The sequence below is a fragment of the Ictalurus punctatus genome, chromosome 23 (genome assembly GCF_001660625.3).
Source record: "Ictalurus punctatus breed USDA103 chromosome 23, Coco_2.0, whole genome shotgun sequence".
NCBI lineage: Eukaryota > Metazoa > Chordata > Actinopteri > Siluriformes > Ictaluridae > Ictalurus > Ictalurus punctatus.
The window spans coordinates 14,649,778-14,672,368 of NC_030438.2; the positions used below are offsets into that span (position 1 = coordinate 14,649,778).

Below are 22,591 nucleotides of genomic sequence, written 5' to 3' on the forward strand. Positions count from 1 at the left end.
AATGAGTGTATGAATGTGTGGCCTGTAATGGACTGGTGACCCATTCGGGGTATATCCCGGCCTCGAGACCTTGTATTCCCGGGATAGGCTTGGGATCCATCGTGATCCTGACCAGGAAAATATGATATATAATTCATTCATCTAGCTTTGTATTTTGTGTGTGTGTGTGTGTGTGTGTGTGTGTTATTTGGATCAGAGAAGTCAGACAGCTATTTGATTGTCTTTGAATTTTGATGTGCGTCAGTGTCTTAAGCGGAAACCATTGGATATTTTTAGTTCTTTGGACGTGTGTCTGTGTGTGTGTGTCTCTGTTTGTGTGTGTGTGTGTGTGTGTGTGTGTGTGTGTGTGTGTGTGTGTGTGTGTTGATACGAGTAAAATGCGAGACGTCTGTGTGTGTGATGGAGACTGCTGGAGAGCTTCAAATCACTCCCAGCTGCGGCATGCTTTGAAGCTGACACACTGTCCCCTCTCTTTCTCTCTCACACACACACACACGCTTATACACGCACAAACACACACACACACACACACACACACACACATTTACACACACGTGCATTTTGTCTGTCTTTCTACAAAAAAAAATCTACTTCCACCTTTTACACTTTGTCTCTTTGTCTTTGTAGATCTAATTGTTGGTGCTTTTGGAGCTGACAAAGTCGGGGTGTACAGGTAAGACACATACACACACACACACACACACATACACACACACACACACACACACAACATATGCAATCCTATTTGACCAAGGAGAGTTGATGTAGTGCAGTAACATGCCTTCAACTCCATATACACATTCCATATCCCTCTCTCTCACTCTCTCTCTCTCTCTTACATACTCTCTCTCTCTCTCTCTCTCTCTCTCTCTCTCTCACACACACACTCATACACACATACACATACACACTCAGCATCATTACACAAACACTTCCACATGTTCTTCTCATCAGTGTGAGTGGCTCAGCAGGCTGGTCAGTGTTTTTCATCGGAAAGAACAGTTTAGAGATCAGGGCTTCGCTGTTGACCTCGGTGTGTGTCAGTGTGTGTAATGGTGTGTGTGTTTAATGATGCAGCACTACCACATATGTGACCAGATGACCAATTTTGTTTTTTTGTTTGTTTGTTTGTTTGTTTACGTTCTACTGAGAAAACATTTAGTGGTCGTAGTTGAATACAGCCTTTGAATCCTGTGGCTTCTTTTTCTTTGATTTTGTTTCCCTGCTCACTTCCTGCCACAAAGCCACACACATACTCAATAACATGTCCCAAATCACACGTTTTCACACACACGCTGGTCTGGTGTGTCACACTTTAAGTGTTAAAACGATGAGCAGGCCTGGATTCCAGCTAGTTTGCATAAGGTAATGTTACCAAGGGGTGGCTGTGGTTCAGGTGGTAGAGCGGGTTGTCCACTAATCATAGGTTGGTCGTAGGTCGTAGGTTGGTACTCCACATACCAAAGTGTCCTTGGGCAAGACACTGAACCCCAAGTTGCTCAAAATGGCAAGTTAGCACCTTGCATGGCAGCTCTGTTACCATTATTGTATGAGTTTGTGTGAGTGCGCTTTGGAACCACTAAGGTTAAAAAAAAGCGCTATATAAGTGCAGACCATACCAACGCAGTGCTGGTGCTGAGCGCGAGCCTCCATACAGAGAGAAATACAGAAAGGGAGAGTTTACCAGCACTTTTTAACAGTCAGGGGTATAGCTGTAACTTTTAGGATGGAAGTCTTTCAGTTTTCTCCCTAACATGACAACTTTTCTTTTTTTGGCTAATAGGCCAACCTATGCAGTTAGCATCACCCCGGTTCCCTTGACAAAAAACCAATAGGATTTTTCTAGGGGCTTTTGGATTATTACAGAAAATAAGCTCTGTGACCCAAAAAGTTTATGATTCTTATTCATCAAGATAATCTTCACAAATGAACACAACTTTTATGATTTTTCAAGCCTAAGTACAATCGCCACAAGTAAAAAGTTAACTTCAACGTCACCTACGTTTTATAGCACTACAATTTGAAAAAACACTGCAATTGGAAAATACTAGAAATTGACCAATCTACAAGTTTGAAAGTTTTGCAAGAGCGCGAGTAGAAACACACCGAGGCTATAGTAGAGGAGTTTTCCTGTTCGACGTGATGATGTTTAATGTCCCTGACAATCTCTGTAGTCCCATTTAGGCACTTGTTAGCAACCGTCTTTTTTAAGAAATGTAAAAGCTTAACAGAATCGCTAGTGGGGTATTACTGATGTGTTTTATGTTGTAGGATAAAACGTGAATATATCTTGAGGTTGTGTTCACCACAGAGCTTATTTCAGGCATTTAACAAAAAAAAAAAAAACATTTAAAAAAATCCCATTGACTTTGGGACGGGGTTTGGGCCGATTTTGGGATTAAGTTGTTCTGCGGTTGTTGTGCCTGCTATCCAGTTTGAAAGCATTATTAAAGATTAATGTCACTTTGTACAACCTTCAGATTGCATTTTTTCAGCTTTTCCTCGACAGAGCCGCATCAATTCAAAGAGACGGAAAGTAAATAAACGCCTGACGGAAACGTTTTTACGCCTGCGCAGTATAGGGATGTAAGCGTTTTCAGTCTTTTCAGTGTGGACGAGCAATTATTTGGAAAAAATTTGAAAACACCAGTGTAGACGGCGAGCAATTTAAAACGACAATGAAAGCCTACAGCTGCCATAACTTAAGCAACAACAGGAACTAACTGGTTTCGTGGTCGTTCCACAACATTAAACGCAACTGTAAACAGATAAAAAGTCAGTCCGTTCAGGATTTTGCAGAATTTTTTTGGGATTGTTCCGGCCAAAAATGCTTGATTATGCTGCGGCTTGTTTCAAAATTTGCGATGCGACTTACGGAGATTTTATGCTTTTTTGCAGAAAACTACTTGAATTGGCGAAATTGCAATTGGACAAAATTGTTTTGCGTGGTCTTTCGTAGTAAGGTTTGTTGGTAAACGAGAGCTTTTATCTATAATCATATTCTACGCACGTGAATCGAAGATGGATTTGGCTGAATGTACGTATGTGATGACATCACATGACACGTTTTGGCCCAAATCTGCGGAAAATCTGCGGTAATTTTGAAAAATCGCAAGGTCCTCCAAATTATTGAAGAGTTTGCTTAATTTTACGTTCAAAATCATGAAAACCTGGAGGGACTGAAAAGTTTCAGCTTATTTTGTTTTTGCTTATTCACTGACAGTAATATGAATTCATATGATGTGTCACTAGGATTTGGCTTGGTGTTACATTTCGTAGGCAACCAGGAATCTTCGATTTGTCTTCACACATGAATAATTTTTTTATACGCTGTCTTACACACGGTATAACATAATGGTGTTGTAGAACTGACAAACATTATAAGCCCTTTAAAAAAAAAGAAGAGATTCAGGTATAGAAAAAGACTGCGTGTCAGAAACTGATACATGTAATTTTTCTAATGTAATCATGTAATGTATTTTTCTTGTTGTGTTGCACTTGATGGTATACTTTACAACGGTGGGGGGGGGGGGGGGGGGGGTAGCGTCTCCATGGGGAAACACCTTGTTGATGAGAGAGATCAGAGACAGAGATGAATGGCCAGACTGGTCTGATCTGTCAGGAAGTCTATGGTAACTCTTTAAAACCGTATTGAGCAGAAAAGCATCTCAGAAGAATCTGAGGCTGTATGTTTTCTCCATTTAGAACACATTTTCTGTTCATTCAGATGTAGACATAATCGGTTGCTTGCCTAATGTATATACACGGTGCCCATCAAAATTCCAGGAACACCTGATTTCCCAAATGCATTTTTGTCAATTTGCCATCAATCTAATTTTATAATGTTAAAATGTATATGTATGAGTTCATATGTGGGAAAAAAACATCTTCAAGCAGTAAAGTTTGCTTTGCTTTGGATCTATTTTCATGCGGATGTCAATGTCTTCAGAGCAAGACCTGTGGTTACAGTGGACGCTCAGCTCATCCTAACTCCCAAAATCCTCAACCCGGAGAACAAGACCTGCCTCATGCCCACCTCTAATACCATGGTTCCCTGGTAAGTGTCTCACCAAGACCAGCTAGATCCTAGATAGATTCCCCTAAGGTTTACTATATTACTGTTCTGTGTATGTGTGTGTGTGTGTGCTTTTTTCTGGGATATACACCGAGGGAGGTTAGGGGGTTTTCTACGTCCACATGAATGCAGCTGTTCTGGTTGAGTGGTGACACTGATAGTGTAAGGAAACTGAACGTTCTGCTAACACAGAACGTTACACACAAACCCACATTTATGCAGCCTTTTTGTTTTCCCTCTTTGTGAGTCACTGTGGATTTCTTTGATGCTTGGGGTGTGTGTCTGTTAGGTCTGGCACCCACACACACCCACTCATACTGGGTATAAAGCAGTAGAAGATTTGGGAAAACAGACAACTAAGGTGTGGAATACTGTAATAACAAGAGAGTAGCCTATTAAAACAAATGTGCAGACTGTGCAGAGAGAGGACCATATGTATTAATTGCAGCCATTTTGATAGATTTTTTTTTTTGCGCCGGTGGGCGTGGCCTGTTTTGTGAGTGATGTATTAAGTATAGGCTTAAAATTAAACACATTATTTAAACATATGGCCGTCATACAGGACACGTTTTGTGCACATCTTTCCATCAGCAAGAAAACAGGCTTTAGTTCAAAATTGGGGAAAAGTCAGATTATTTATTATTATGTATAATTTTATTTTATCTCAGTCCAATTTTGATTTTCTTTTTTTTTTGAGACACCAGACCTGTAAAATCTAAAGCTCCAGAGTTCCTGTTTCCTTTCATGTTTATGGTTTTGTTTCATCTTCATCTGTGGAATCAAACCCTGCTGAGTGTGTGTGTGTGTGTGTGTGTGTGTGTGTGTGTGTGTGTGTGTGTGTGTGTGTGAAGAGTTCAGGACGCCATGCCTAAGCACTGATAGCACAGTAATAGTCCAGCCTTTGCCTAAGGCATTTGAAAAAGTACTGTACAGACTGGACTGACACACACACACACTCACACACACACACACACTCACACACCTACACACACACAGGATGCTATTAAGTCGGAGTTGTATGCGGTAATTGTAGCTGGTGGATAGACTGCAAGTAAGGAAGAGTTCCTACAGGGTCAACACACAGGTCAGGGGTCGTTCCCCGGGCGCTGGTGTGTGTTCGTGTGTGTGTGGTAATTAGCATCCTCATGAGGAGCGTTCTTAACGAGGCTGACAGAGAAACATTGTGAAGTTATTCAGCAGGGTTCTTTTCTTTGCTGAACAAATATATGCTGTCCCAACCCACACACACACACACAAATGCACGCATGTGACTTTGCACATAGCATTACACACGTGACCGTAGCAGAGAGGTCATGGCAGGGTCGCCATGATTTCAGTCAGTGCTTGGAAAGCACTGTCTTGTTGGTGTCCACGGAGACTCAAATGCAGTCTTCTGGGTAATGCATATTCATATTCATACATGGAACACAACACCAGGTGGTTACGGATAATTAAAACTTACACACTCGGTCCGAGGGGTGTATGTGCGTGACTGTGAGCTATTTCAGAATCGCACGCATTCGGCCCGTTTGGATGGAAGTAGGAATTTGTAAGTGAAATTGCAGACTTGAATATCATTCAAATTTTTTAGAAATACGCACACTCACACGTAAGTGGAGATGGGAGGTGTGAGAATGTGTGTGTGTGTGTGTGTGGGTGTGTGTGTGGTTGCCACACGTCCCAGAACACACTGTACAAGCTGAAAAACTATTACTGATTATGTTAAACAGTTCAGTTATTACGGCCCTATGATTCTTGCAATGCAGGAACACAGACGGATTCAGACATAAACACAAAGTTCAGGTAGAAATGCACACAGGTTGGAGATTTTGAAACAATTTTCCCTAATAATTGACCTCAAATATGTGAACATTTACTTCTTTGCTATAGTTCTAGAAAACTAGAAAAACCATGTAAAATTCACTGCATAACAATATCTGTATAGATTTCCCTAGCCATGAGCCCAAAAATGTAGATCATGATAATCTCTCAATGATTTTGCTAGCCTTGTTATCTCACTTAGCACCACATCCTTTAACTCATATCAATCAGTTAGCAGCATAGCCTTTTTTCCCTTTTTTACTTCAGATCACTCAGTTAGCAGCATAGCCTTCATTACCTCAATAACTTGTTTATCAGCATAGCTTTATTTATTTATTTATTTTTACCTCAGTATAGCCTTCATTACCTTTAGCGGCATAGCCTTTTTTTTTTTTCTTTTTTTTTTTACCTCAGACCACTCAGTTAGCAGTATACCCTTCATTACCTTTAGCGGCATAGCCTTTTTTTTTTTTTTTTTTTTTTTTTTTTTTTTACCTCAGGCCACTCAGTTAGCAGTATAGCCTTCATTACCTCACTCGTTTAGCAGCATAGTCTTTTTTCTTTTTAATTCAGATCACTCAGTTAGCAGCATAGCCTTCATTACCTCCGATAACTTGGTTAGCAGCATAGCCTTTAGCACCTCAGATCACTCTGTTAGTAGCATAGTTTTCATTTCATCAGCTCAGTCAACACCATAGCTTTTGTTACCTCAAAAGCTTTTTGCACCATAACTTTGTTAGCATCAGAGCATTCATTACCTTGAAATATTTGGTTAGCACCACAGCCTTTATTACATCATACTTCTCAGTTAGCGTCATAGCATTCTTTACTCAGATCACAGGACTAATTCCACAGCCTTCATCACCTCAGATAACTCATTTAATAGAATAGCCTTCGTTACCTCTGATCACTCGGTCTGCAGCATCACTGAGTTAATGTTTTTCTACAGGAAAAACTGGTCATTTGAAAAGTCAAAGAAAACAAAAACAGGAAATAAAGAGTGAAGGGGGCAGGGGATGAATTGCATGAGGCCCTAGGTAATTTCTCATAGCGCCACCATTTTTACATTCCTCCAAATTAATTGTGCGGCTCAGAGGATGGAGACTTCCCGTGTCGATATCAGACATGATAACATATGTGCATGGTGGTTGTTGCAAATTAATATAATAAAGGAATGAAGGTACAGTACAGGCTGCAGAACAATCTTACAGCATGGAAAACAAACCACTTCAAAACGTTCTTAGAAATTGAAATGATACATTTGGCTGAATTGGTGGATGCGATGGATGATTATTTTTCACAAGCAAATTTCACCATGTAAGAGTTAGTATTACATAAGCGAATTGGGAGCACACACTTAAACCATACTAATGGTTGAAGAAACATTATTAGGGTGATTTTTACAATTTAACCAAGTATTTGACCTACGTATATGTGTTTTGCCAGTAGTCATATATCATTGGCAGCGGATTGAAATGGCTTTGGCCAACAATAACTAGTTTAACCTTTAAACTTTCGGGATTTCTGAACTAGTACTCGATTACCAAGAGTATCATCATGTACCCAGGGCAGGAAGAGGAAGTGATTAATGAAAGTGGAATAGGATGTTAGTCTCATGGAGCTCACATAGAGGACAGTTATTAAAAGACTATTAGGAACTAACAAAAGGTCGTATTCAAAGTCTGCGGCTTTGTCCATAAGTCACATTAATATTTATGAGAGGGAAAGTTATATGTATTCAGAATTGGTTTATACGACTGCCGCAGTTGATTTTCTGGACACCCCTTTAAGATTATGCAAATCACCTAGTTCACTCCTCCAAGGATGCCAGATTTTTCTTGAGTATGAATGTCCGAGACAGGGTTTTTAATAACATTTAGACTACTGCCTTCACATACAAGCACTTATCTTTAACCCTGAAAAAAAATGGGGGATAAAAAGTGTATAGTTTTCTGTGAGAAACCAATGGCATTTATTTATTTGTTTGTTGTCAAATGTCATAACATTACATAAAAGTAATTAATCCCAATTTGCATCCCATCAATATTGAACAATATTGCTTCCATCATCATCATTCAGCAGCTTGATCCAGCACATCCTATTATTCGGCAAGTTCTTTATTTTATATCATGCTTATGGAGGCCATGGAATTGTAATTGTCATAATTAGGGATCTCACATTTAACACAAATGCAGTCTGATCCATGTCTGCTTATGCTCTCTTTCAGTCTGAGAGTGGACGTCTGTGCTAAAGTCTCTGGTATTGGAATCCCAGACAGCGTTGGTAAGTCAAATTTGGTAAATCATTACTGGTGTATACCTTATATTTCTGATTACAAAAGAGTATTTTTTGTCTCTAGCAGCTGCTGTGACTTACAATTCAGTTAATTAAAAGGAAATTAATAGCACTTTACATCAAAATATGTTCATTTGGTTGTTTCTATAATGGGTTATTGGTTTGTTATCTGGAAAATATGGCACATATGCTATGAAAAAAAGAATTTCTGTTACATTTGAGACCTTGTTTAGGTTTGTTCTTTTTCAAACATTTTTCATTGAATACATGCGAGTGAAAGCAAATGATGTATAATATATTAATTATTATTTAATTTTCACCAAACATCAGTATTAACCAAAGAAATCCAGAAATATAAAGAATTTCATCTGGTACCTTGCCTTGGAGAACTGCTTTTTCTTATTGTGTTCAATACTTTTTTCCTGTGTCATTCCACTTTATTACACATAACTTTATTTATGGACTTTAATGTTGTGAATTCTTTAAATTTCTGGATTTCTTGAGTTAATACTGATGTCTGCTGAAAATTTCATTGTGAATAGCCTCATTGGAAATATATTTAATGAAAAAAATGTTGACATGTTCAAAACTTATTTCCCCCACTTTTTATCTATGCTTATTAATATTATAAGAGACAGTGGATTATAACAGATTTGGTTCCAGAATTGAATATAATAGAATATAGATTATCATAAACACAGCTTGTTGATGATTTTGCCTTTATTTCTACACTAACTACATATACAATATTAATAAGAAACCTCAAATTTCTCTCAGCTCTGAACATGGAGCTGCAGTTGGACTCACTAAAGCAGCGAGGTGCCGTGAAGCGGGTTCTGTTCCTCGACTCACATCAGCACCACCGCTCGCTGCAGATGCGTCTGGGCCAGCGAGATCGGCACAGATGCCTGAACCACACCATCTACCTGAGAGTAAGCAAATCTGGCCCTTTCAGTTTCATCATGCCATCTTGTCTCATAAGTTTGACTTCCATAACTCCTCTTTAATCCCCTCTTCAAAACTGTATTTTTTCTGCGTCTTTTTGTGGAAAACTACCTGAATTGGCGAAATTTCAAGCAGAGGATTCTTCTTTTAAACTACTTCCAGTGAAAACACATATGTAATCACTTTCTATAATTAAAAAGTATACCACAGACAACAGTCAGTACACATTTTTATTACTTTTCTGACCTCAAGAACCATTGGGCTCTCTAATATATAATATCTAATATATATTTATATATAAAAGGAGAATCCTGAAAAAAAACTGAAGAATAAAATTTCAACATTCCAGTTCAAATATAAATCTGTGAAATTCATTAACATAAAATGTAAAAAACATACTTTTCATTTTTAAAGTGCCCTTTGTTTTATATGGTTTTATGTTAATCTGTACTCTTTTGCAGTTTAACAGAACACAAGCTATTCCTCAATTTTACAGCATGCCAACAATGCATTAACTTAACAGAATGCAGACATATTGACAGGATCCATCATCATCATAACAAAATGCAGCCAATGCATCAATGAATGCAAACAATGCATCCATGTTACAGAATGCAACCTATCTATCACCTTCGCACATGCAAATGCAATCAATGCATTAACTCAGAACAGATAACTGAAGAATCCGTGAAAACCAAAGTTCAATTTCTTACATTCATGTGGCTGTACTCATGTTCAGTGCACGAGAATCGAACAGGGCTTTAGCTGAATGCACGAATGACGTCACACGGCATGTCTTGGCCCGAATCTGTGGAAAATCTGCGGTAATTTATAAAAAAAATTGCAAGCTCCTCTGGAGATCGCGGATTTTAACTTGATTTTGCATGAATTTCTGCGACTGCAAAATCAAGCAAAATTCTGGAGGAACTAATTTACAAAGTAGCTTACTCTGTATATTCTGTCTTTTAAAACCAATAGGAATCAATTGGAAAATTGTTTGTATTGATGTCCTTCACACATTTTATTTATTCTGACAAATAAGGAATTTATTTAAAAAGAACTTTAGATACTAGCACATCATCATAACTGAACTTCCTTTTCAGTCCCAAGCAGTCTGCCTTGACCGTACCACTTCATAAGGGCTTTTATACCGCAATAAATACTTTGCAGAGCTCATTTAGTAGGCAGTTCTTGGCACAGGTCACAGTTTCTTGATGAGGTACAATAAATGGAACATTAATATCAGGCACACCATAGCACACACAGTAGTTTTTTTGTTTTTTTGTTTTTTTTTGCTGAGCCTCCCGACATACAGACATCTGGCACTGAGTTTTTTGTCAGTTTCCGCAGCAATAAGTATAGCCAGTAATATAGTATACAAAGTGCACCTTTATGTATAAAATGGCCAATAATGATGATGATTATTATTGTTACTATCATCATCATCATTATCATATGGGAACCTAGCATTCATTTGGTTTCAGATCTGTCTAGAATACCCAGATGTGTTACCATCATGTGAAGCTCTGCATCACAAATTGTATTCCATACATTTTAGAGTGTCTTCAAAATGACCACAAGAGTCCAAATAAGCCTGAAATATTTTAATATGTGTTTATTTGAAGGACACAGAACCATGGGAAAGGGTTTTATGGGCCAAGCCAAGCAGCTTGTAGTATTGCTGTGAAAAGTGAAATATTTCTAGCTTTGATCCGTGAGACTACACACTGAACCAGGAACAGATTCTCATTATTGATGATGGCAGGGGTTAATGAGTTAAGGAGAAAAAATTGGAATTTTGTGATCGACTGATATGGACTCTGGGAAAGTAGACTTTTAGCCAAATCAGACAGAAATCACACTCTTATCAAATGAAGATTGCTTCATTACTGAGATACTTGGTCAGTTTGTTGAGGGTGTGTGTGTGTGTGCGTGTGTGTGTGTGTGTAGAGGAAGTCACTAATGATTAATCCCAGAACCCAGCCTTCTGTTAATCTGATATAACCCGCTCTCATTACTGTATCACCATGAGACTGCAATGGAACATTTCCCTATGGATCAGAGTACATACACACACACACACACGCACACACACACACACACACACACACACACACACGCACAACACCCCAACTCCCTAAACTTAACTAAAGGGTTTTATTTGTTGTCCTTGGCTCTGCAGCACAGAGGCATTTATTAAACCATTTTATCTGATTTCTTTAAAATTTCAAGCACATATAGTGATGTCAGTGGATGATAGGAACAGAGCAGGAAGGAGAGTGAGGGGAGCAAAACTGATGCATTTGAGATCTCATGTAACACACACACTACACACAACAGTGCATTGTACGCTATTTAGTTCTCTGTCCATTAGAAACATTTTCAGAACACATGGCAGCAGATGTTGTAATATACTGTCTATCATGTAATATCATGAAAAGAACAACAGAAATTATTTTTATTTTTGTCAAAAATTGTCATCCTATTTCATTTTAAAATCTTAATTTGAAAAAGTCCTATTGATTCTTTAAACTCTAACCACTCAAATACCTGTTTCACGATACGATTTCTTCTGAAACTATATATAATGTACTGCAAATGTGTCGACATTAAATGTACTAAATTAAAATCCATTACATTGATGAAGACCCATCCCAAGACATTGATGTAGAATTCTCGATTCTGATTGGTCAGAATGTGTTGATTAATTTTCTGTAACAGCAGCTGTGAGAGTAGCTGCATTTCTAATACGTTATCATTTCTATAGTAACAGCTTACGCAGAGATGCTCTACATGAACAGATTTTGAAAAGTGTGTAATTCTTGATATGGTCAAATTTTTCTGTTAATGACATATTTATATATTTTTGGATGGAGTTTTCCATCACAGCTTTTTCAGTTTCTTTTTAACATGACAAGCTGCATTTTTAATTTTATTACCTTCGAGAGAAAGAGAAAAGAGAGGCTGGAGAGAAAAACTACTGTTGCTGATAGCTGCTATAACAGAAGTGATATCATGGAATTAACTTGTTTCATAGATGTTCCACAGCATGAATTGTAAATTGATTTTTTTTTTTTTTTTAATATGACGTGTTCTAATAGAAAAGAAGAAATTGATAGAGTTATAACAAATTAACCTTTTCTCACAGTACACTGTGTCTTCACATCCGAGTCTCACAGGAAGAGGAATGGATTGCCGATACTATTGTAACTCTGGTGGTTGTGTGAGTAGTGGTGGGATTGTACAGACAAGCCACAAGAGAAGACAAATCTTGCAGACTGGCATAAAGTTGGCTTGACGTTGGACGTTCGATATTCGCAGATATGCACAAATTAAGGGACCGTCTCTAAAGTTACATACGACATTGGTATACACATTTCTAACTTCAATAGCATTTGAAGGGAATCACTTACAGTCATAAAGGCAACTGTAAAGTGTTCATTTACAATCGGCAACGATTCTCATTTCAAGCAGCATAAGCCCTACATGGAACCCCGGTTTGGACTAGCAACTTCCTGTTTACACTTGTATGCGCATGCCTAGTGTGCTTGAATGGTCATGTGACATGCGTTTTTAGTCGTGTAGTATGTACGGATATCGTTTCTGAAGATCATTATGCCATTTTTAAAACAAAAACGCACTAGTGTAAATAGGGCCTAAAGTTTTGTTGATAGGAAAACAATGTTTACAACTGCCACAATAAAATTATAATTTAAGCCTAGCAGGCTAGGTAAAAAAAAAAAAAAATAAAATATTTATAATGTTCTGTACATTCTTAAAGCCCTGACTGTCTATTTTCATATGACACTACTGTGGAGTGTGACATCACAGATATATTTAATGCAGAACCCAAAATAGACGGAAATTTGGCCTCTGTTAAAAAGAGTTCAATCATGGCTGTAGAGTTACTAGGAGACGTCTTGCACAAAATAATGTTTTTTTTTTTGTTGGTGTTTTTCTTCAGGATGAGACGGAATTTAGAGATAAGCTGAGTCCTATCACTGTAGCTCTGAACTACAGTCTGGATCAGACGTCTCCTTTATCTGGCCTCCAGCTACGACCCATACTGGATCACTACAGCATGACCTTGCACCGTGAACAGGTGTGTGTGTGAGTGTGTGTGTCTAAATGAGCTTATATCAGAAGACATCACTAAAATACAAGACAAATGTATATGTTATTGTACAACAGCAATTAGAGACTTGTTTGTCCTTGTTCTTGCTCTCAGGCGAACATCTTGCTGGACTGTGGAGAGGACAACATGTGTGTCCCAGATCTTGAGCTCTTCGCTAAAATGTGAGCCCTTTGTGTCCGTGTGTGTGCCCGAAAGTGAACGTTTTCCTGTTTATTTGAGTTCTTTGAAGAACTGAGCTGTACTCGTGTCGTTTATGTTGTGTGGAGTTGATGGAGGCCATGTTTTATCTGGATGTTCAAAGATAGTGTGTTGTAGGGTTTTTCCCTACATTACCTCACATTAAAAACTTTAAAGCGTTTTTTTTTTTTTGTTTGTTTTTTAAACCTATGAAAGCTTTTACCATTTGCAATGAAAACATTTAAATGGTGTTAAGTATTTCATTTATTTTTCTACTTGCCACATGTAGGGACCGGACAGAGCTGGCGATTGGTGATGAAAACCCACTGATGCTTACCATCATGGCAGCCAATCATGGAGAAGGCGCATATGAGGCAGAGCTTGTGGTGCATCTCCCACCAGAGGCGGACTACAATGGCATGGAGCGCCGACGGGAGGTAAACCACAATACCCACAATGTAATTCTCATTACATTTTATCAAGATTATACAAGGCAGTGATTCTGCTCTTTAATCTGTATAGAATCTCCTAGTTTTCAGTGTAATGGGGAGATTCTGTGCTCCCTGTCATAAATGTCATGATTCCTTGTCATGATTTTGATTATATTCATATAGTCATTTTGGTTAGATTTTTTTTAAACAGTAACAACGGCTTTCTTTGTATTTTTGCAATGGAAAAAAAGACCAGATTTAGATTATATACGGTATATTAGCTCAGTTTGTGATCTTTTGAAATAGATTTAGTGGCTATGAACATTATCATGTTCAATTTGCAGATTATTAGAGGATGATTATGGTAACCAGAGCAGAATTACTAAATCTGTATGCTAAGCCGATAAACAAAATCGTGGATATTAGGATATATTTTTATAGCACTATCTACAATTCATGTGCATATGTTCCAAAATGTCCATCAGATGTAAATGACCAAGAGAAGCTGATTTACAGTTAGTGACACCAACAAAATTCCATGAAAGGCAATGCGCAAAGAAAGAAAAAAAAAACAAAACGAGGACTAAACGATGAAATAGCGTCTCCTAACTGTGGAGTGTGCTAAATCTTCCAGTAATGCAGCTCAGCCACTCCAACTCGTCAGCTTCCATTAATACACACTAACTCAAACTCCTTTTTTTAGGGAGCCATTACTTTTTTCCATAATTGAATGGCTAGTCCCTTTGGTCTTAATTCATAATGAGTCTTTATTGGTCACGTAGACGTTACAGCACAGAGAAATTATTTTCTTCGCATACCCCAGTATGTCAGGGTCAGAGTGCAGGGTCGGCCATGATACAGCGCCCCTGGAGCAGAGAGGGTTGAGGGCCTTGCTCAAGAGCCCAATAGAGGCAGCTTGGCAGTGCTGGGGCTTGAACCCCCGCCCTTCCCATCAGTAACCCAGAGCCTTAACTGCCAAGCCAACACTGCCCCCAATTTATGGATTTATTATGGATTGTTTTCTTTCGAGTTAATAATATGGGACAACTGAGTTTAATCGGTCCATAAAGCATTTTACGGATTGGGATTTTTGCGGGGTTTTTTTTCCCAAATTTGCAATACAATTTGCAGAGGGTTTTTTTGCAGAAAATTACTTGATTGCAATTTAACGAAATTGTTTTGCACAGTCTTTCACATTGATGTTTGTTGGTAAATGAGACCTTTTAGCTGTACTCATGTTCGACTTTGCATTAATTTCTGCGATCGCTAAATTCTGGAGAGACTGTTTAATAAAATGTTTATTAAATTTGTGCGTGAAATGAAAGTAATTAATCGTTTTAAACTTGACAGTGTATTTTGTATACAAAATTGCTGTAAGTCTTGACTATTATACAATTTGAAGTCAATCAATCGAGTCGTGATCGAATTAGTGAGTCTCCTTATATGGAAATTTACATCACTCCAGGAGCTCACATAGGATACGAACGAGTTTTCCCCGAAATAACTAGCTTTTCATAAATACCAAATTTCTTATGTGAATGCTCCTGAGAATGATTTACGAATAAATTTGTTCGTTTTAATAAGTGAGGCCCAAATTCAGTAAATTCTAGTGGAATTTACTGAATTCACCTTCCGTAAATTCACCTTTTAATAATAACACAGTACATTATAGATAATTATATAGAGTTGCTAGGAAAACATTTAAACATTTCAAATTTGCATATTATGAATATTCATAGATCTGTCATTCTTTATGGAAGGTAAAAGTGTTATGTTCCTAGACCATTTTTAGTAGCTTCTTGGGCATTAAAAAAAAGCATATTAAACAGTTTATTACTCAACATAAATTAACATAATCATTGGTTCCAATTAAATGTTTAGGGGTGCTTTCATTCAGACTGGACTTTTATGTGTTTTAATGCAATTGTATGTTGTGATTTAACAGTGCGGTTTTGTGTGAGACTAAATGTCCAGTTCAGTCCTTTGAATTTAGTCCGATTAATACGATTCATTCTTTGAGTTCTCTTCATTGTTGTTGTCTATTTTGGGCCCTCCATTCCATCCTAGACTTTAGATTATTTTTCTGCCATTTAGTTTGTTTGCTCTCTGAGGAACTGTATTAACTTCGGTACAATAGCTTAGTTTTACGTTTACGATGATGCTTGTTTGAAGAGGGCTTGTGGAACATCCATTTTACTGTGTTTAGTCCGAATGCTTTGCATGTTCTAATCTGCTACCCATTTCTGCCAGAAAACTAAAAACACAAACATGGAGTAACAAGCCTGGAATGAGCTGAATGTTGATTTAATTACAGCTAACATTCTTCATCAAGCCACAAATGTACAATGCATCAAGATGCATTGCACACAGCATGGAATTTTCCATCATGGCACATGGAACCGAGGGATTCATGCAATCTACATGAATACTGATATAATAGTTCTCTCTATCCAGAACTAAACAGACTATTAAGATCACAATCTTTACTACACTCTTTCACTGTGTTATTAGTTTAGCAGGCGTGGTCTCTCTCTGGTAATTGCAGCACATGTTAGAGAGTGGCTTGTAATGTGATTAACATGACTGCATCAGGCTGTGTTCCCTTGGGAACGTTTCTGTTTGGCCGAGAGGAAGCAGTTGCCAGCAGTGGAGATGTATGGTGAGACAAAGGTGCAGAGGAAGAGAGAGAGATGATTGAGAGAGTGGGAAAGAGATGACAGGACAGGAGGCCTCAGAGATGTACTATGTTATTGCCATTACTGAATTCATCACACTCGTGTTCTCTCTCCATATTTCCTTTCTTCCTCCCACGGTTCTTCACCGCATGCCACAGGGTCCCTTATCTGTGACTTTAAATAGAACCGCTTATTTAGTTTGTGCCTGGTTTTGTGTTTACTCATACTGCGCTACGGGAGGATATGATGCTAAGCCTAATATTATAGGAATACTCCTGTGGCGGGTTTTTTTGTGGTGTTGTATTTTTTAACTAATCTCTGTGTACTTCATATATAGTATGTGATTAATTACCACAGAAAATAACTTTGATGCATTTTCCAGTCCTGATAAAAGGTACTCAGGAAAGGGAAATGAGTCAGCATTTTTGTCTATAGTAATCACCAAAGTATTTCATCTGACCGAACAGAGCAACTGAAAAAAAAATACTGTAGCAGAGCCAGTAAATGTATGAAAAAAACTTTCCGTAGTTATACCTAATGCGGCGACTTCATCTGTGAGCATTGCGCACAGATAAAACCTTACACGCTTGTGGTTTCATATTGACTGTCGAATACGAGTTCTCCAGTACTGCAGGTGGCGCTATTCAAATTTCCATGACTACAGGAAGAAAGTGTCAGCATAAACTCTAGCAATGCAGGAGTTGCTGAACTACAAACAAATGATAGAACACAAGTCATTCCAGTTTCTCTCCAAGAATTTAAAACCATTTGTGTGTCTTTGTAATCCCTTGACGAAGAGGTATGCAAACTTCAAATGACAGGCTTGGTCACCTAGCATGATTGTCCATGAAGTTCAGTCATCACGACATGCACACGACTCAGTGAGGAAAGCCCCTGCATGTCATACACCGAACAACTTTTCTGCATGAAGTATGTTGAGGCTGTAAAGGAACGCTCAGCTAATTCAATGTGAAAACAGCTTTCATGTAGGAACTCATTTTGCTTTGTGCTGATTTTATGTTAGTAAATGCCGCAAATTCAAGAACTTTTGTCAAGTGTGAGATTTAAAAAGAACAAACAAAAAAAACAAGAGGGCACTTGTAGGTTCTTCACAACATGGAGCGACTTCCATCCATCAGATTGGACTTTTGTGTTATCTTTTTTCTGCTTGTTGCTCCCAGTTACAAAAAAAAAAAAAAAAAAAAAAAAAACTTGCTAGCTTACATTAGATGTTTACTGAACCATTCAGTTTCAAAAACACATCATGACAGGATCTCACAATAGTATCTCCTAATTTTTAGTTCACCTCAGCAAAGAAAACAGTGATGTGAAACTCCAGAATAATTGCTGCTTTAATGAGATATAATTGAGTGGGGTTTTTTCTCTTTGTTTCAGGACCTACAGATTCTGAATTGTGAGCACAGGATGGGAAATGACACCCAGTCGGTTGTGTGTGAATTAGGAAACCCAATGGTGGCTGGAGCAAATGTAAGAAAACTCCCTTTTATATTTCTCCATGTATTACCTTTTGAGAAAAGTTGTTCATATGATAATGATTAATTTTCTATCTCACTAGATGTATCTGAGGCTCTGTTTCACCTTCTTTTCCATCTTTTATACATGTTTGATTGGGCAGACGAACTTAGTTCAACTGACGTTCCATTCATTTTTTTCATTTTGGTACTGGTAAATTGTTCAATAGAAAAAGGTTGATTAATACTAGAGCGATCTAACTGAAAATGGGGGAGCTAGCGGTGGAAAATTAGCTGCATTAATCGTTAAATGTGTAGACTTCAGCAGGAGTGCAGCAGTATAAATGATACTTTGCTCTCACCAAGCCATTTCTTTGAATTATTAAATCAAACAGGAAACCGACATTTTAGCCATGCTGACTAGGTTAAAATGTTTGAGAGATTTAAAAAAAAAAAAAGTATAGGGAGAGTAGACAGATGGGGGGAAAAGGAGAAGAAATAAATAACTGGCTCTTATAAGAAACATTTATCAGTATGGTTTTGAACCTCTGAAACAGGATTTATGTTTTTTTTTGTTGTTTTTTTTTTTTATTTCTCCCTCTGCAAATATAAATTGTTTGCATCATTGACAAAGGAAGCCAGGAAACTGTCCCAATGCCAAGGCTGAACTCCTCCCAAAATGAGATGAGAAAAACAGAGTGTTTACGGTATTTCTTTGTACTCAGGATCTGGATGTAGGATTGTATGTAGTCATTTATATGTATTACTATATTAATGGCGCACAGTAAAAGACGTCATTTGCAAGTATATACAATTTATGTCTATTGAAACCTTTTTGACAGCCTCAAAATTGAAGACATAACTATTTCATCTGAAACTACCAAGGTCCAGACCAGACGCGTACTTGACTATGTCTGTGTATATGTGTTACTTCAAATGAAATATCATCACAGTCCCAGGAAAGCACCCAATGGACGTTTTACTTGAAAACAGTTTAAGTTTAGGTATAGCAGTATTTAGTTGAACTATATAGTAAAAAGTTTCAAAAATATATATTTTAATCCAGTAAAAGCTGTCTTTTACATTGTACATAGTTTACATTGTGTAGAGTACAGTGGTGGCTCAACTGTTTGACAAATATAAACTGATGTTCCATTGATATGCTTGCCTTTCTAGGTGGAGTACAATCGTGGGGCAGCGAACTCACTGGCCACTTAGCTTCCATAGAATTATTATTGCACCTGCTAGTCAAAAGTGGCAACTGGAACAAGTTTAACTGTATACAGGTTGTCTAGGATGAATAGAACAATTTATTTTCTTTGATCTACAATAGGGACCAGCACATTTGCCTTACACCTCGGGGGTTGGGGGTTCAGATTCCTCCTCCACCCTGTGTGCGCAGAGTTTGCATGTTCCCCTGTGCTTCAGGGGTTTCCATCGGGTACTCCCCAAGTCCAAAGACATGTGTTGTAGGCTGATTGGCATTTCCAAATTGTCCGTAGTGTGTGAATGTGTGTGTAATTGTGCCCTGCGATGGGCTGGCCCCCCGTCCACGTGGTTCCCAGCCTTGTGACTCGAGTTCCCTGAGATAGGCTCCAGCAGGCTCTCCTGTGACCCTGTGTAGGATAAGTGGTTAAGGTGTTGGTGTACTGCTCAGAAGGTCATGAGTTCAAACCCCAGCATTACCAAACTGCCATTGTTGGGCTCTTGAGCAAGACCCTTAACCTTCAACCGCTCAGAAAGAGATAAGTGTAAGTCGCTCTGGACAAGGGCGTCTGCCAAATACAGTAAATGTAATATATAGCCTTGTGTCCCGGATTTCTTTTTCCAGTGCCTGTACATTGTAGACTGTATACTGCATGACTGTATGTTGTCGACTCTCAACTGCCTATTACTCTAAAAATTTAAGTGAAGTGAGATAGTCTCACAACCTTATATTGTTTGATTATTAATGACATCCTGCCTGACTGAAATCTGTTGTCATGAGCTGCTACTTGTAGAGTAGCACAGCTGTATGCCATTGGAGTGGACAATTTATACTTGAACTCTTGAATCAAGATCTACATCCAGATCTCTGCGTTGTTACAATGTCTATTTTTAAAGGAACTATAAATAATTTAACTGAATTAAATTGAACTTAGAGTGACATGACACCTTCATTGCATATGGTGATTATGGCTCTGGTCCAGTGCAACCTCTGGAATGAAGCTGTTATGCAGATGTGTTCATAAAACAGCATCTTCTCATCTCCTGATATGAGTGGCGCAGTGTGTGTGTGTGTGTGTGTGTGTGTGTGTGTGTGTGTGTGTGTTACTAAAGCATGAAAAACAGCAACATTGCTGTGGAAGTTTACGTTCGCCATTTTGGCACAAAAGGCTTGTGTGGGCGGGCTTAACAGCGATTTACTCTCATTGGTTACTGAGATTTTGTGTGAACTTTGGCGAGTGTTCCAGATGCAGTTCTCTTTATAGTTATAGTGTTTGTACTTTGTAGTGGAAATTACTTACTTACTTAGTCAGTATATTAGTTCGTGATTAATATTTGAGGTCTGGGTAGTCTCATGTGACTATTTTTCTCGAGATAAGCTCTCAGGAGCAGCACGGAGCGGCATCATCATAATGATAATGATAATGAGTCTTTATTGGTCACATATACAGTAGAGCACAGTGAAATTGTTTTCTCCGCATACCCCAGCCTGTCAGGAAGCTGGGATCAGAGCGCAGGGTCAGCCATGATACGGCGCCCCTGGAGCAGAGAGGGTTAAGGGCCTTGCTCAAGGGCCCAACACCTAATCATCATCATCATCATCATCCTTCTCCTCCTCAGCTGGAACTCCAAAACCTTGATCAAATTGTGAGAAAAGTACACTTAGCTAGGCAAAGGTTTTAGACATCTTTAGGCAAACTGACTGCATGTACTACTGTTTTTGTTAAACTGGCTTCTTAATCAGCAAGACAGAAAGCCAAAACAAGGTTAGAAAGTAGACTAAATAGAAAACATTTCGGTAAAATGTTTATATATTTATGCTTCTTAAAGTAGAATGAAGTCAAAGTATGATATAAGTATGATATCTGGCAGGTTTTCCCCAGATGGCCTCATAATTATTACAATTTTAAAAAAGATAGCAGTGAAGTGAGACTTTTCTGATGGTCACCCTTTAAACACTGTTTACATTTGTGTGCTTCACCTCTCCGTCACTCTGTCATTCTTTTCTCAGTTTCAGATGTCACAGTAAATATGATTCTTGTATGTGTAGTCATGGTCATTTGTTACAGCAGCTAACCCTTTAGCCAATTAAGTAAATAAATATGTAAATAAATGTGTGTGGGTTAAAAAATGCAATCAGATATTTTACTTTGAATAACTCATCTGGTGATTAAAGACTTGCGACCCCACTGAACGCTCGGGTGACATTCCAAGGATGTTCAATAAAATTCGTGCAGTTGTTCTCGCTCTGCTTTTTCCCCTCCATCATTCCCTTCATCCCTCCCTCTGTCGCTTACCCATCAGTTTCCTATTTCCCCTGAGCCCTCAGGGTACACTGCACTCATATGACTTGAACACTTCGTTCATGATTTATCCTTGTTTAGCTCTTGCTGACTTTTACTTTGCCTTAGTCTTTAGAAGGGAAAGAAGATAGGATTTCTCGGAAATGGGCAAATTTTTCCCAAAGATCTTAAAGCCCATGTTTTCTGAGGATAAAGCTGAAACTGGGATGGATTTTTAAGACGCTTCAGTCTTTTCCTCTTCACTCTTGTTATGATAGCCGTGCTGGTTAAAGCCGGGCAAAGTGAATGCTAATTTCCTTCTAATTTGACACATAAGTTAGTAAATGCTTTCCTCTGCAGGATACAGGGAGTGTGGTTTAGAATTTTATTACTGCTGCTCAGCCCACTTAATACTCATGATCTCCAAACCAGAGTGACGCTATTTTGCCTTGTGACTCACTTTTCTAGTGCAAACATGCGCACTCAGTGCTGATCAAGCATTTAGTGTTTTTAGGTTGAGAGACTGTGGCCAAGGGGTCTCTCACTCTTATGACTGGATGATTGATTGGTGTTTCCGCCTGTTAGCCTGGAATGAGATGGAGCCACTTGTCTTCAAAGCCAACGCTGGAGACAGAGAGGGAGGGGAGCAGGTCAATTAGGTTTGAGAGCGAGGAAAGTAGGGGGGAGAGGTCGTCATTTTCTATCTGAAATGCACTTTAGTGTTAGGCGTTAGGAAAGTTCCATCGGCCTGGTTCAGTTTTCTTTTCCAAGATGAGAGAAAGAAGGAACAGAGAAGCAGGCTTGAAGTGACGGTGAACTGGAAGGTATACTGTATGTAGATGATATGTGAAAGAGATGCTAGAGAGATGGCGGCACAAGGAAACATGGTGAAGTAATGGGGGGAGAGTTGTTTCTCTGTGGTTTCACAGAGATGGAAGATTGAGAATCATGAGACAGAATTGTTTTGACATGAATGGTTGTTTGATCATGAGAGAGAGAAGACATTTAGAGAAGAATTGCCTTGTGGTAGGAGTAGGAGAGAAAGACAGACAGTATGACCGAGGTTGTTTACCGAGC

The 22,591-nt window shown here is 38.5% G+C and overlaps 1 protein-coding gene across 1 annotated transcript in view; it reads left to right on the plus strand.

Moving 5' to 3' along the window:
• The window catches only part of itga8 (integrin, alpha 8), a 109,291-nt gene that overhangs the window by 56,470 nt on the left and 30,230 nt on the right, over positions 1-22,591 (plus strand). Inside the window, exons 14-21 of the mRNA XM_017453733.3 lie at positions 628-673; positions 3,950-4,057; positions 8,124-8,179; positions 8,969-9,123; positions 13,101-13,238; positions 13,365-13,432; positions 13,738-13,885; positions 17,950-18,042. Of these exons, the coding sequence (XP_017309222.1) occupies positions 628-673; positions 3,950-4,057; positions 8,124-8,179; positions 8,969-9,123; positions 13,101-13,238; positions 13,365-13,432; positions 13,738-13,885; positions 17,950-18,042 (812 nt within the window). The remainder of the gene's footprint in view (positions 1-627; positions 674-3,949; positions 4,058-8,123; positions 8,180-8,968; positions 9,124-13,100; positions 13,239-13,364; positions 13,433-13,737; positions 13,886-17,949; positions 18,043-22,591) is intronic.